The 16,046-nt window shown below is 38.9% G+C and overlaps 2 protein-coding genes across 3 annotated transcripts in view; both read left to right on the top strand.

Annotated features, from left to right (window-relative positions):
- ftsj3 (FtsJ RNA 2'-O-methyltransferase 3) overlaps positions 1 to 1,855 on the top strand; it is a 15,125-nt gene extending 13,270 nt beyond the window's left edge. The window contains exons 19-21 of the mRNA XM_085774463.1: positions 89 to 272; positions 462 to 556; positions 1,188 to 1,855. Of these exons, the coding sequence (XP_085630589.1) occupies positions 89 to 272; positions 462 to 556; positions 1,188 to 1,458 (550 nt within the window). The 3' untranslated portion in view covers positions 1,459 to 1,855. The remainder of the gene's footprint in view (positions 1 to 88; positions 273 to 461; positions 557 to 1,187) is intronic.
- A 706-nt stretch (positions 1,856 to 2,561) lies between these two features.
- On the top strand, positions 2,562 to 15,162 carry clcc1 (chloride channel CLIC-like 1). 2 transcript variants are annotated; one of them, XM_085774462.1, is made up of 10 exons: positions 2,562 to 2,993; positions 3,557 to 3,667; positions 5,891 to 6,001; positions 7,728 to 7,949; positions 9,056 to 9,196; positions 9,307 to 9,406; positions 9,733 to 9,830; positions 10,121 to 10,267; positions 11,101 to 11,733; positions 13,599 to 15,162. In XM_085774462.1, exons 1-10 carry the CDS (start codon positions 2,859 to 2,861, stop codon positions 13,710 to 13,712), a joined length of 1,812 nt encoding a protein of 603 aa, XP_085630588.1. In that variant the 5' UTR covers positions 2,562 to 2,858; the 3' UTR covers positions 13,713 to 15,162. The 2 variants fall into 2 exon arrangements, with proteins under 2 accessions (XP_085630588.1, XP_085630587.1); XM_085774461.1 differs by having other exon boundaries at positions 13,596 to 15,162.
- The last annotated feature ends 884 nt before the right edge of the window (positions 15,163 to 16,046 follow it).

The following is a 16,046-nucleotide window of genomic DNA, read 5'->3' as shown; positions in this document are numbered from 1 at the left end:
TAATGATCCAAGATCATTATCCAGCAGTACAACCTTAATTCAGCGTTGGATGCACCTGTGCAGCAAACTGATTGTACTGATCCTGCAGGTTTGCAAACTCAGAGGAGGCGTGGGAGGTTCCTGAGTGGTTCCTGGACGACGAACGTAAACACCGGAAGAAGCCCGTGCCTGTCACCAGAGAGATGGTGGAGGAATACAAACAAAAATGGAAGGAGATCGATGCCCGACCCATCAAACGAGTTGCTGAGGCCAAGGCCAGGAAGAAGAGGAGGGTAAGTGGGGGGGAAAAAAAACCCACAATGGTGCAACTGTTGGTGACAGAGATGTGGAAGGAATTATGATAAAACTACATTATTATTGAAAATGTTGCAGCTCCTTGATATGTATTGTGTTGCACAAAATAATTCAAAACCTTTCAGGTCAAGAAACATCATTATTCAGTGTCTCTGTGACTTTTCTAGATGATGAAAAAGATGGAGCAGGCCAAGAAGAAAGCAGAGGCAGTTGTCAACACAGTGGACATCTCTGAGAGGGAGAAGATGGCTCAGCTAAAGAGGTATGATGATGTCCCACCATGTAGGAATGAAGATGTGCCTAGGGATGTCACGATTATAGATTTTCTTGGTACGATTATTGTCAGAGAAATAATCACGATATTACGATTATCACGATTATTATGCATTAATTAATTTCACAACACTATATAGTATGTGTAAAATCAAATATAGTCTAAATAATTGCAATGCTAATCATTTACACAAACATTAATAAAAGGACCAATTATATTCCCCAGGGGAAGTGTTTGAATTATTCAAGTCATTAACTGTCATCTATACCAATTGTTCCAGTTTATTTTAATCGTTTTTTTGTTTTTATTTTAATTACAAATGACTCGCAAACTTTTAAATTCCCACCAATGTTACATTAGGTAAATGGACCAGTATCTGTGCATTTACCTTTACTTTGGCGCCACATCTGTCGATATGGTTCCGACATAATCTTTTTTGGAAAGTGACGGTATTTAGGGATCTTTGCGATAAATTAATTGTGGCGTTTAATACCACGATTAATTGTGAAAACAAGTAATCGTGACATCCCTAGCTGTGCCTGCAGCAAAACTTTAATTTTAGGATTTGTAATATCCAATAATTTTGCCTTGTGTTTGTTTATTTGCCTCATTCTTTTAGTATCTACAAGAAAGCAGGAGTTGGGAAGGAGAAGAGAGAAATAACATACGTTGTGAGCAAAAAAGGTGCCGGCAAGAAGGTGAGACGACCAGCGGGCGTCAAGGGAGTCTTCAAAGTGGTGGACGGTCGCATGAAGAAGGACATGCGTGGAATGCAGAGGAAGGAACAACACGCTAAAGGAGGCAAAGGAAGAGGCGGCAAAGGCAAAGGAAGACCATCAAAGGGCGGCAAAGGAGGAATGAAGGGTGGGAAAGGGCGAAAAGGAAAATAAATCTGAACCTGTAAGGTTCTCGCAGTCTTTTTTATTAAACTTTGCCTGGACTCGTGTTGCAGGTGAGCATTTATGGAGCTTTGTGAGCTGAGATGAACCCCACAGTCTGAACTCCTGTATCACGGACAAAATAAACTGTGGTCCTTGACATAAATGCCCTCTTTTTGGCCACTTTTCCTTCAACCCCTGCACACTAGAGCTACGATCTAATGGTGTTACAGTGCCGTCGTCCTGGTTACATCTTTCTGAAGGTGTATTATTATATATTATTGGCCTTGAGCTCCTTGAATGGAGCACGCAACTGTAAATCATGTTTCACACTATTATAATAATAAATATGTTAATCCGTTTGTAAATATTAAATACACACATTTGCAATAAACATGTTTTGTTGAAATATGTTGATTGACCTTGATTGTCACTTTTCTGTCATTTGTGCAATACACACAAAAGCATAGGGACTAAGTATACATAAGCTATTGTGCACCGTCAGTTCATAGCAATGTGGTAGACACACTTTCCAGAAGTGTAGATATGTTTTAATGGAGTATTTTCATTGTCTACTATATTCATTTTTGGTATTTGGTATTTTACAGCTGTAGAAGTTTTATTTGTGGATCGGATTTTAAATACAAAACATATAATAGCCTAATGCAACAAACAACCCCAGAGGTAAATTATCTTAACTTTCTTTGACTACATACAATTGCTGGAGTTTCATTGGAAGAAAACCACTTACAACATTAAAATACTGGTTAGGACTGTAATACATTTCAATAACATTGCATTAATGTAGTTATAAGTAACACCTAGTCCAGACCCATTTATCTTACTGCCTCTCGGTGGCTTTCACTTCCTTAATGTGGCATTAGGATTTGGTATTTGTAACGTTAGTTTCACTATTTCATTCAGAAATTAAATTCTGAAGTGTTGTAATTGAGAATAAAGTCTTCCAGTCAGGTAGATAATGGCTTGGCTAAAATTGAAAACTATATTCTCGTGGATAACTACATTTCCCATGCACCAATGCGAAACGGGAACTGACGTGATTTACGGTACGTGCTGGAAGCTGCCGTAAAGCGGTCCTTCTTGTCAGGCCGTAAAGCGTAGTTGTGATGATATTTTTTGCTCTGTTGTGTGTAGTTTACAGCAACAACTATTTGCAAAGTTAAGTTAGAGTCGGTGTGTGTATATTGGACATTGTTTGTCGCTACTCTACTCGCTGTAACGTTACTCTTAACATACATGTAACGTAGCCGTTAGCTGCGTTACTGCGCTACTTTCACTTTGCTGCTGCTGGAGCTCAACTCTCAGGGTGAGCTAACAGCTAGCAGCTAACAGCTAAGTTAACAGCTGCAGGGTTGTTTCAGGAAATATCCATCTACCTCCTCTCTGCCAGGATGCTCCTCGCTGTCCTGCTGTGCTCCCTGTGTCTGGCTGCCTCGGGACAGCAGCTCCACGACGACTGGGTCGACCCCTATGACATGCTCAACTACGACTCCAGCAGCAAAACGATGAGGAAGCCCAGCACCGAGGTTAGCAGCAACACCCTCACCCCTCACCTAACCCTGTATACTCTGTTGTGATATTTACCCCAAAATCGTATATTGCTATAATGTTTGGGATATTGACATTTGCCTTAGACATATGATAAGCTTGTGACAATCAGTTTAATAATGAAGCATGTAATCAACTTTTCTATAATTGGCGTAATTACTGTGTTTTGCTCTTGCAGCCCAGAGAATGACATACACATGACAGGGGAAGTAGCAGTTACACACAGGGACTGAGTGTACTGGTTGTTTGATAAACAACTGGGATATCTGGTCTTCTTACCTAGTGTAACTGTATGTCATTCTCTGGGCTGTAAGAGCAAAACACAGTAATTACGCCAATTATAGAAAAGTTGATTACATGCTTCATTATTAAACTGATTGTCACAAGCTTATCATATGTCTAAGGCAAATGTCAATATCCCAAACATTATAGCAATATATGATTTTGGGGTAAATATCACAACAACTCGGAAGCCATTCACATATCACTGTTGTGACATATTGTGTGTGTGTGTGTGTGTGTGTGTTTGTGTCACCCACAGACAGCAAACTATGGCAATGTGGCAACTAAAAGAAGAGAGTACGACCAGCAGGACTCCAACAAGGCCCAGCTGGAGACGTGTAGCAGTCAAGTGGTGGAGCTACAGAAACAGGTGCTACATGTTAACACACTCATAGATCAGAGGGGTATTGCACAAAAGTAGAATTAAATTTTTTTTTTTTTTAAAGCACCGCTGTCGTAAAGCTCAGAGAGCGCAGCGGACAACTGCGGACTGATTGAATAATCCAAAACTATAATCACAACTCAAGTTCCTTTCACAAATGAACAGTTGTGCACTTTGCCTAATAAATGATGAGCAGTGGAAGTTGATTCATTGCACAAATTCCTCCCAATCTTAAGCACATAACAAGTAAGTAATACAAGTTCATACAGCAAAAGTGGCCAAAAGTTCAACAGGTGGAAATGAATTACCGGTAGGCTAAATATAAAAACATTATGCAGTCTGCTGCTTCAATAAATTGCTGATAACAATGTTCACGTAAGGTGTATAAATTATTTGGAAGGTGGTTGCTCACAGTCACTCAATTTTATTCTCATTTTCTTACCTCAACCAATATTTAGGCCAATATATTAACATTTTATAAAAAATAAAAATAAATTTATGCCATTTTTGCTCCATTGCTTTTTATGAGAAGCCAGTGCTGTATAGCTACTAGTGGTCATAGAAAATATCATAGATGGACACAGATTTGTAAATTTATTTTGTTTGGTTATAAATCAGGCCAATATGTACATGGAATAACTGTATAAAACATTGATTTCTGATCAGAGTGACTGCTGACTTCACAGATAAAGACAACAGAATCAACTAAGCCTGGTTGTTAGCCTGGTTTGGAGCAGGCTAGCTGCAGAGAATAAATCGCCATAGTAACTTGACCGGGATAGATTTAGCCTGCTTTTGAACAACCGACTTGAGGCTAAATTCAGCCAGGATAACCAACATATCCCGGCTTAATCCATTATCTAGGTTTTGTGCAATACCCCTCAGGGATATCAATGACAAGACAATACAAAACACAAGTTAGATGGAAAACAAAATATGTGTCATCTATAGGCCATTTCTATGCCAGTCTGAAAATTTCAATTCATAAATATAATCTCTAACACTACCATTTGTGTGTAAAAACTGCACACTGTCCTACTTAACTGTGTAATATTTTACAGCCTTAGAACAAACAACACTATATATATATGTATTCTTTTATATTTGTCTATATATATATTTGTTTACTCTTTGCATTTTTTGGTACAAAACTGTACAGAACCCGTCTCTCTCTTTTCTCTTATATTTTTATATTTGCATATTTCCCCCCCTTGTTTACCTTCTTGTTGTATGCAAGCTATTGTAACAACCACATTTCCCATGTGTGGGATCAATAAAATTGTCTCATGACTAGGGATGTCATGATTACTTGTTTTCACAATTAATCGTGGTATTAAACGCCACAATTATATAATCGTAAAGGTTCCTAAATACCGTCACTTTCCAAAAAAAGATGATGTCGAATACAGAGTTACTGGGTTAAATTTACCTTAATGTCAATTTACCAAACGTGACACTGAACTGGTAGGAATTTAAATGTTAGCGCCTCATTTGTAAGAAAAAAAAAAAGATAAAATAAATACTTCAAACATTTCCTCGGAAGGATTAATAATTGGTCCTATATTAATAGATACTTTAAAGGGACAACGAGGAGTTTTGGAAAAGCGAAGTGTTTTCACACTACATTTATGAGCCTCCGCGCGCACCATGAAATTCTTTGACCGGCGCAAGACAGGTTTTCATTCATCAAGAATTAAAGTCAGAGGTTGGAAGACGATCACATACCGTCGTAGTTCCCACCATAAACGGAGATTCAGCTGCGTTATTCTCATGACTCGCCACGAAACCCAAAGTAAAGAAACGCTGGTCGGCTTGACCAGCATTTCCACCACCACTAATAATAACAAAATAACCATAGAGACAAAACCATAGATTTATCTAAAATGGACCCATTAACAAGTGTGGGTAGTGTAGATTCATCCACATTAACGTGAGACTTTTTTATAACCAAATAGAAACTCCTCGTTGTCCCTTTAAATAATTTGTTTATATAATTAGTAATGCAATGGACTATATTTGATGTTACACATTCATAGTGTTGTAAAATTATTGAATATAATAATTGTTATAATCGTGATTATTTCTCTGTCATTAATCGTACCAAGAAAATCTATAATCGTGACATCCCTACTCATGACTTATCTTGTGTTAATGTGCCGCTACCACTCTCTCTCTGCATCATTAAATGTTGTGCGTTTGCCTTTTATTCAGATTGAAGAGCACAAGAAGAAGATCACACACATCTCGCAGCAGCCTACATGCAATCCAGTGTTCAAGAGATTCCTCAGCAGGCTCCTGAAGGAAATAAAAAGACTTGGTTTGGTTAGTGGTCATTTTGTTTTCTATCAAATACTTGTAACGTTTGCATTTAGTTAGATTACAAACTGTCTTTTAAAACTCATATCTCTGATCTTACCAAAAAACTTAAGGGAAAATTATCATGCTTGTATCGTAATAGATCTTGTCTGTCAGTGAAATGTAGAGAAGAACTTGTTCAGGCCATTTTCTTATCTGCACTTGATTACGGTGACGTCATTTACATGCATGCTGCTGCTCTCTCTACATTGAAACCCCTGGATGCACTTTATCACTCCTCTCTTCGTTTTATTACTGGAGATGTGTTCTGAACCCATCACTGTGTTCTTTATAATAAGGTTGGCTGGCCATCCTTGAGTGTAAGGAGGGAACAACATTGCATGGTTTTTATTTACAAAGCTTTACTTGAAATTTTACCTGTTTATCTTACTAGCTTAATCTCACTTAGAATCTGTAACTTACGCACTCGTTCACAGGACACCTTGGTTTTACAAATTCCCAGTATCAGGACAGAATTGGGGAAGACTGCCTTTCAGTTTTATGCCCCCCAAAAGTGGAATAACCTACAAAACTGTCTGAAACTGGATCATCTTATTTCCTTAGATAGTTTTAAAAACTTATTATCGAATGTTTTACAACCTGTATGTAATTGTGAATCATGACCTTGTAAATTGTATAATTGTGTTTTTGTAATCAGGGCGTCATTGAAAAAGAGAGCTCGCTCTCAATTGACCTTCCCTGAATAAATAAAGGAGAAAATTTAGATTTTATACCCCTGATCTTTACTTTTCTTTTAAAACTTAAATTCAGTTTCGTGGAAGAATATAATCCGATTTTTTATCACTCCCAAAATCAAACAGCTTCAGAAAGGTCAGACAAGTTATGGAAAGTGTTGGAGAGAGTGTGGAAACCACAGGCGGACCATTTCCATGTCTTCTGGGACTGTCCGATTATACGTTCTTTCTGGCGGGATGTAGTGGTGAAAATTAATTCAATACTGGGCTTTGAGATTAAATATGATTTTTGTACAATTTATCTTGGTAATATTTCCCCCACAATCAGTGTTACTGATAATTATTTGATTAAAATAATGTTGGTCTCCGGTAAAAAAGCTATTTCGAGAAGATGGCAATCGAAAGAGTCTCCATCTAAAGAAGAGTGGACTGCAATTGTAAAACAAATATATAACATGGAAAAAGTGACTTTTTCCTTGAACTTGAACATGGACAAATTCACTGTATTATGGAGGAAATGGACAGCTCATCCTGAATAAGCGACACTATCACAACTTGTGCTCTGTTTTATCTTTTTATTTTTCTATTTATTTACTTTTTTATTTTTTGCTTGAGTACAGTGCCCTCTACTGTGCTCTCTCAGTCTTGTTGTACACTAGTGTGTGAATGGTTTAGTCCTGTTTTGACAAGAAGAGTAGACTGGATAAACAGAACAAAAATGATTGAAGTAACTCTAAACCCTGGACCTACCGCTTATATACATATTGTTATATCTTTCCCTGTGTAACGATATATTTGCGTACATTTTTCCGTCTGTGCACGTTCTTCCTTGTTCTTCTTCCTTGTTCCTTTTTTCTTTTTCTCCATTATATTGTAAATTGAATGATTTAATAAAAATAAAGTTAAAAAAAAAAAAAAAAACTTAAATTCTGAAGAACCCATGAACAAGATAAACAGGACGCTGGCGTTTCAACACACCTGTCCCTTTTTCTTCTCAGCCCAGCGAATCCTCCGATGTTTTCTATGATGCCAAAGTCAGACTGACCAGACAGTCCATGACGGAGATTCAGACGCTTCTGGAGGGCGAAGAAAGCTGGAGAACCGGTGCTCTGGATAATGCCATCAGCCAGATACTGGTGGATCTCAAACCACACGACTATGAAGCCTGGATATGGCATTTTGAAGACACTTTTGGCGTTGAGATCGACACGCTGTTAAAAGTGAGTTTGATTTGACTTCTTTGTTCATGAGACCTTGAGATACTTCAGTCATGTCATGTGCTGTCTATGGAATAAACATTAACACTCTTTGTAACATGTAGTGAAAGATTAAATCAGATTTCTCTGTAAATCAGTGTTACTCATTGTGCGGCTCGCGAGCCACATGCGGCTCATCAAGCTATAATTGGTGGCTCGCTTGGTAGCTTCCTATGTGGTAACACAGCCAATACATTTTTTCAAATGTGCTACATAAACATACAGCACTGCACTACAAAAACGCAAACATCCGAATCTACTTCTCCCTTTACCCAAATAATTAAGGTGAAAGGAAGTATTTTAAGCCTTAGCCTAATCAGAGACGTTCTAATATTGGCCTAATGGTCATCCCTAAAGGGGGCATTGTCAAACCTGGCAACGCAGCCCGCAGGCCATGTGGCATTGTTTACAACACTTGACCCCAGGGCACGTTTGCAGGCAGGCTACGTATAGCTCCGCTAGCCAGCGTGATGGACCGTTTTTAACAAGAAAAAGGAGAGAAACCAGCTCAAAAACCAGACGGACAGACACACAGTGTTGTAACGAATAGTGGAGTGGGTGAGGAAAATGAGTCTGAGGAAGCAGCAAACAAAAACCAGCACGAAGACACCAGAGAGGGGATGAAGGCAAACGGTGTAGGCTACCCAGTAAGAAACGAAAAAATAGGTAGCACAAGATGAGCACAGAAAATTTCAAGACAAGTGGGCAGACAAATTTTTATTTGTTCGGCATGAACCCTCTGTGTTTAATATGCAACAAACCCTCACTGTGATTGACAACAAACTACATTAAGAAAGTCAAGGACATGCATGGCCAGCTTCCCCTCATCCCAGTATTAAGGTAAATATGGTCTTAAATGAAAATGTATTGGCTGTGTTGTTTCTTTTTTGGTGGGATTTATATGTAGAAATGCACATTTGCAAAAGTGACTTGTCGCAAAAGTGGCTCTCCCCTTGATTTTGCACTGCCAATGTGGCTCTTGTGAAAAAAATAGTGAGGATCACTGCTGTAAATCATCGCAGTACTGATGCAGGAACAATTTCCCTCTTTTCTCCCTGTTTGTTTTCTAGATTGGACTGTTTATTCTGGTCATATCGGCCATCGTCTGCACAGAGCTGTGGTCCACTGTGTCCTGGTTCATGCAGTTTAGTAGACTCTTTATTGTCTGCTTCTTCGTCAGTGTTGTCTGGAACTGGTTTTACCTGTACAAGGTAAGGCAGGGGCTCTCTTAAGTTCTCTTGCTCTTGTGTTTGCTTTTGTTTTATTTTTTTTGAAAATATAAGATAACCAATAAGATGTTTGTACATTTGTTTTTGTCCAGAGTAAATTTGCTGAGCACCAAAGTAACATAGCAAAGATGGACAATGTGTATGAGAAATGTTCTGGGATGAAGAGAATTGACTGGAGTGATAGTCTGAAAGGTAAACCAGTAACAAGTGCATTACATACTGTATTATTGTGTTCTGTGAAAAATATGCATCTCCCCAATATTCAGCTTTGGGAAATTTCCGAATGATATGCACATCTGTAAAATGTCCAAGATGTGTGTAGCAATATATATCTATTTTAAAAATTGTGTTCAAACTATAAAAATCGTATTGTTTCAAGAATTCATCTACTAACTGTAACACAATTTAACACATTTGTTATCAGATGATCATAAATAATGGAGTAGATGAAAGCTTTAGGTTTAAATGTTGTGTTAAATCTGACAAACACGTAATATACTCTGATTCCTTCCCTACAGAGTGGTACAGAAGCACATGGACTCTTCAGGATGACCCTTGTAAGAAATACTATGAACACATAATTGTCAACCCCCTTCTGCTGGTTCCCCCAACTAAGGTAGGTCAGCTGTGCTGTGTGGTGGTTGAGCTTTTGAGTGTCTGTTCACACTATGCTTTGCTTTGTGTTAAAACCTAATTAATAATAGCAATTACAATTTTTTTTCCTCAAAATATCACTATGTGGAGGAATCAAAATGTTTCACTGCTGTTACTAGTGGTCCTGTTTTGCAGCTTTTCAGCCGTCCTCATAACCTTTTACTACTTGAAAATCTGTGTTTGTATTTGTATGTCTACGTTTTTGTGGGAATTGTGCATACGTGACATTTTGAACATCCCCTCCCTGTATAGGCAATTTCCCTTACCATCACCACCTTCATCACAGAGCCGCTGAAACACTTTGGCCAGGGCATCAGTGAGTTTCTGCGAGCCCTCCTCAAAGATCTACCAGTTACTCTGCAGATCCCAGTTCTCCTCACAGTCATGCTCTGCATTGTGGTAAGGATCACTGTTAAATTCTCCCCTCACACATTAGGGGTGGGCAAAAATATCGATATGGCGATATATCGCAATACTTTATATCGCGATATGATATCGACATTCAGTATTTAAATATCGATTTTTTTTTTTTATTACATTTTTTTTTTTTTTTGGCTTTTGATGCCTTTATTGATAGTATAGTTGAGAGAGGGGGGATTGAGGACTGTAGCCTCTACATGGGGCGCCTGCTTAACCTCCTGCTCCACTCGATGCCCCCCAATATCGATATTTTTTCAAATAATAAATCATGTTTCAGACGTAAATCCAGTACGACTTCCGCACCTCTGCTCCGCGAGGTGTCACTGTACTGCTACCTCAGACAGTGTGTTGTACATGCAAATATGTTGTTGTAACTTGCACTTGTATAAAATGGCATGGATAATTTTAATTACATTGTTTTGACGCAGTTTGTCCCATAAATTATCACTATCATCTGATGTAAATACAACTCGGATTTTAAGATGCATAATGCCTTTTACATTTTTCAACGAACTATGTAGAATATCGTAGAATATCGCAATATATCGCAAAATTTGGATATCGCAATATCGTATCGTGACTCAGGTATCGTGATGCATATCGTATCGTGAGGTCCTTGGCAATACCCACCCCTCCATCCATCCATTTTCATCCGCTTATCCGGAGTCGGGTCGCGGGGGCAGCAGTCGGAGCAGGGATCCCCAGACTTCCCTCTCCCCGGACTCTTCTATCACACATAAATAACACCAAAAAACACCAGATGATATCTCTCTATAATTTTGGATTGATGTTTTCTACTCCTCTACGTACAGATTGTGTTGTATGCAAGTGTGCAGGGAGCCTTCCAGCACGGCATCACTGCACTTTTCCGCCGTCGTCGTCGAGAGGATCCAGATCCTCCAGCGCTGGAGCAACGTCGGCCTCAGCTCCAGAGGATCGGGGCTGGTGGTGACCACTTGGAGGAGGGAGGGGACGCCGCGCCACCACAGCTAGCCCCGAGGCACCAAGGAAACGATGCCAGGTTAGGCAGGAATCAGGTTCGTCAGAGGGCGCCCAACAGACCCAGGGAAGTAGTGCCAGTAGTGACAGTAATGGCTGCCCTGAGAGGGGATGAGATGGATGCTGGGCGGCGGGAAGGAGGGTCCGAGGCTGACTCGGATTCAGAAAACCAACAGGAAACACAACAGGCGCCAGCAGGAGGAGCGAGCGCTGCGAACGCCACACGAGCAAAAAAACCCAAACCTCCTCCTCAGTCAGATTCCTCTCAAGCAGTGGCCAATCCTCCGAAAAGCCTCGAGCAACCTCCCAACATGAAAAATAGCGTCGAGAAACCTCCCAACATGAAAAAAAAAACTAATTCTCAGGATGAACCCAGCAGAGACGACGCAGCAGTCAGACCTCCTCCGCCTGCAGAGAGGCAGCCTCCACAAACAACTGATGTTCCAGTGAGTTCTTTTTAAAACATGTACAACTAAATCAGATTTATCTAAATGTCAGACTGCAGACTAGGGATGTCACGATTATACATTTTCTTGGTACGATTTATTGTCAGAGAAATAATCACGGTACTCCGATTATCACGATTATTATGCATTGATTAATTTCACAACACTATGAATGTGTAAAATCAAATTTAGCCTATGGTCAAAATATAATTACTCATGTTTACACAAAATATTTCAAGTATCTATTAATATATGACCAATTCTTAATCCCCAGGGGAAGTATTCAGGTCATAAATTGTTATCTATACCAAATGTTTGCGTTTATTTTAATCGTTTTTTGTTTTGTTTTCCTTTTTTTTTTTAAATTAACAATGACACACTAACATTTAAATTCCTAACCATTCAGTGTTACGTTAGATAAATGGACCAGTATCTGTGCATTTACCCATATTTTTGCGCACATCTGCCAATAAGGTTCCAACATCAAATTTTTGTGAAAGTAACGGTATTTAGGAATGTTTACGATCAATTAATTGTGGTGTTTAATACCACGATTAATTGTGAAAACAAGTAATCGTGACATCCCTACTGCAGACACATCATAGTGCTTCTTAAATGTAATTAAAACCTTAAAGTGCTTTGTTTATTGTTTTCAATGCTTCAGCAGCATTACATATGCACTAAAAGGATGGTGGATATCCACATGCTTCACAAATTGGTAAATAAGTGTTTAATAATTAGATCACATTGTGTTTGGATATCGTGTCCACGTCGTTTGTGTTGCTGCCGTACCACATACCTCTTCAGTTTTTTCTCTTCACTTACACCTGCAGTGGAATTCAGTTGGGATGCCATGATATACTTGCTTTTCAGTTACCAAATTGCTCTGCTCTGTAACTAAACATTTGCTTTTTGTATTCTCCTCTCATGAGTATAGTCGATGATCAATAATTAAAAAGAAAACAAAACAGCCAGTACGTTGATTAACCTTTGAGTTTTGTGTGCCATGACATCTTAGAGTTGTAAATCCACTGCATATAGTAAGTAAATTAATCTCACCATCACCATCACCTCACCACGAGGATTTGCTGTAACTGAATGTCAGGTTGTGCACCTACAGTAGCACTTAAAGGGATAGTATAATTTTTTCAAAGTGGGGTTGTATGATCTACAAACAGCCCCTAAGTACTTTAATTGCAGTAGCAGACTCTCTGCACTCCTCCCGTTAGCAACGCCAGCCCATAATAGCCCTGCCCAGAGATTTACAACATACATTGTTGTGAATGGACCCAAAGAAACGGCCTATTTTCATGGCCAAAAAGAGGTTTTAGCTGGAAAAAAAATACACAGTTCCATTGTTCCATTGTTCCATTATAATTTTTTCCAGCCCCTCAAAGTGCAGGAAAAACACAGTTTTTATTTGGACCTAACCAACTCACGTATCCCTCCGGCCCGGGGTTAGCGCCCGCCGATCAACAGTTGGTTAGATCCAAATAAAAACTGTGTTTTTCCTGCACTTTGAAGGGCTGGAAAAAATTATATTATAGCGAACAATGGAACTGTGTATTTTTTTTTTCAGGTAAAACCTCTTTTAGGCCGTGAAAATAGGCCATTTCTTTGGGTCCATTCACAACACTGTATGTTGTAAATCTCTGGGCAGGGCTATGGGCTGGCGTTGCTAACGGGAGGAGTGCAGAGAGTCTTCTACTGCAATTAAAGTACTTAGGGGCTATTTGTAGATCATACAACCCCACTTTGAAAAAATTATACTATCCCTTTAATGGATGTTTCATATGCATCTTTTCAGTATATAAACATTATTGTGTAACATATGTCTCATTTACCCCCCTCCTCACTCTCAGCAGGACCAGGAAGCCTCAGCTGAAGATGGGAACCCCCCTCTTTCTCTGAGCCACATTGAAACTATTGGAGTTCCTGTTCAGGAGACAAATCCAGTGCCAGCGCCAGCGACCGAATAGACTGGTCCACTGGACTGGACCAGTCACTGGTGCAACATAATCACTGGTGCAACATCATTATTGGTGCAGTGTGGTGGTGACACAGCTGAATTGTGCATCAACAGAATTTTTAGATGGAGCACAGTGTGTTACCAGCACTAATGTCACGTCACGTCACGTCACGTGGGTCGGACCTGTTTGATGCATCTGCTCTGTATTTCCTGATGATTTTGACTGAATCAGTCAGGGCAAACACAGTTTTCAGTCAGCTGCACAGCAGTCAGACTAAAACCAGGATCAGGGAAACAGAAAAGCATTACATTATTGTTTATGGTGATTTATTATAAAACTAAATAATATAAAACAAGTAAGACTTGGTAGCACAATGAAGACGATGTGATGTGTCAACCATTTATGTTTAGATATCTGTGTTTATATATGTACATTTGGGTTTCGTAATTTAAAAGGGATGATATTTTTTTCTTCTTTGCGGTTTTTGTAGGATAATAAGCTATTTTTGTGGCGATTGATTGTTTGTAGGTGTCAGCTTTGCTTCAGTTTCCTATAAGAGAGCAAACTGCTTGTACCAGCATGGGAGAATTGCTGTCAATGTTATATCTAGAATGATTTTGATACTACAATGCTAATTTTTACTCTATCATTGAATTTATTTTACAACGATGATCTTTGGGGTGAATTATGTTTAATATTTGAAATATTTCATTCTGACTTTCTAAAACTGTTGTGTCCACGAGACCTTGTTTCTCTGAGCAGAGCTGATATCACGAATATCCAGCGTTTGGTTTAATGAAGGATACATCTTTTAATGCATGGTAATTACATATCATGTATCAGTATTTGTTATGATGTATCACAAATTATATGACAAACGGGAAACTCAGTGTGAGTACAAAGACGATTCAGCATTGACAGAACATCTGAAAAGTTTCTCTTTTCTTCTGTGAGTCATATTATTACAAGGTCTGACAGAGTGAATGTCAATGTTGCTAATTCTCTGGTGACTGATATGAAAACAATGAACTGAACTCGGGTAATAGCCATTTAACAGCAACTTTAACAGTTGACCTTTCAGTCTTGGTGTCTGCTCTGATGGTCGTCCAATAGGTGTGAGAGATTCTGTAGTTGCCAAAAATATGTATTAATCACTTCACAGGAACCACGTTTCATTATTTGTTGCTGCAAACCACGAGACTCATTAAAGGACTGGCACAGTTGGACAATTACCGGTATATCATGTAACTCTTAAGAGGAGAAGATGCAACACGGTTCGATAGAAAAATGAGAAATGCCAGTGAACCATGACCTATCTTGTTTTAACCAGAGACAACTGTGAAAATCTTGGCTTATTTTTTGCCAAATTTGTTTAAGATGAAGTAATTTACCCTGTCTGTATGAAAAAGAAATCTTTACATTCTTTTTTGCAATATAAAATAAAATTTGAAAGACCATGTGTGGGGGAGTCCTGAAATTTTCAGTGGCAAATAAATCGTGTATATATTTGGATCGTGATAACATCTGCTGTAAAATGTGTTCTTGACACATGACAACATAAACACCATTAATTTAAGTTAATTATGTGGATGTGAGATTATAGCCACTACTTTTGTGTGATTTAGAGTGCAACACTTCATGGTTGGTTATCTGGAAATGTTGTATTGTTTTGTCACATTCTCGTTGCAGAAATACACCTGAATGCAGCATATGGTCCAGACACAGGCTGCAGAAGTTGAGATGAATTTCTTTCAGAGGAAGGGGATCATCAACTTAAATGAAGAAGCCACAAACACATCTGAGAACAGTCACGATCTGTATGTCAGTGATATATCTTTATATTGCTTATTTTCAGACGTTACCTTTGCCTGGGGCTTAAAAAAAGCATTTCTCAGGAACACTTCGGACAGGGCTGTGGGTTGGTTATGTCATGGTCATGGAGGGTGGATATGCCTGAGGTCATGTCCTTGGTATTCATCTGTGTATGTGGGAATTGGGAGTAGGAGTTTCCACATATTCCACAATTAAAAACAAGCACTTGCAGGATATGTTGCAATCACATCCCAGCATTTTTTCTTAAGATTGTTGTGTTTATATAGGACTATTCGTAGACCAAGAAAAATAAAAAATCTCAGGAATTTGAATTTTGGCAGTGTGAAGATGCCTTAGGAAATAGAAAATGTATCGAATATAGGCTATTGATTTTTTTTATGATAATATATATGAATAATATATTCTAAATTGATTTATTCCAGTCCTACAGTGACCCCTGGAGGCCCCCGGGCCGGAGATTGGACACCTGTGCGCCTCCTGACACTCATTTCCTGATTGGCTGAGAGGAGG

This window comes from Trachurus japonicus, chromosome 4 (assembly GCF_045865225.1).
Source record: "Trachurus japonicus isolate A0001 chromosome 4, Traja_1.0".
Lineage (NCBI taxonomy): Eukaryota > Metazoa > Chordata > Actinopteri > Carangiformes > Carangidae > Trachurus > Trachurus japonicus.
Note: the sequence above shows the minus strand (reverse complement) of the source record. Positions and strands in the feature narration are given on the sequence as shown.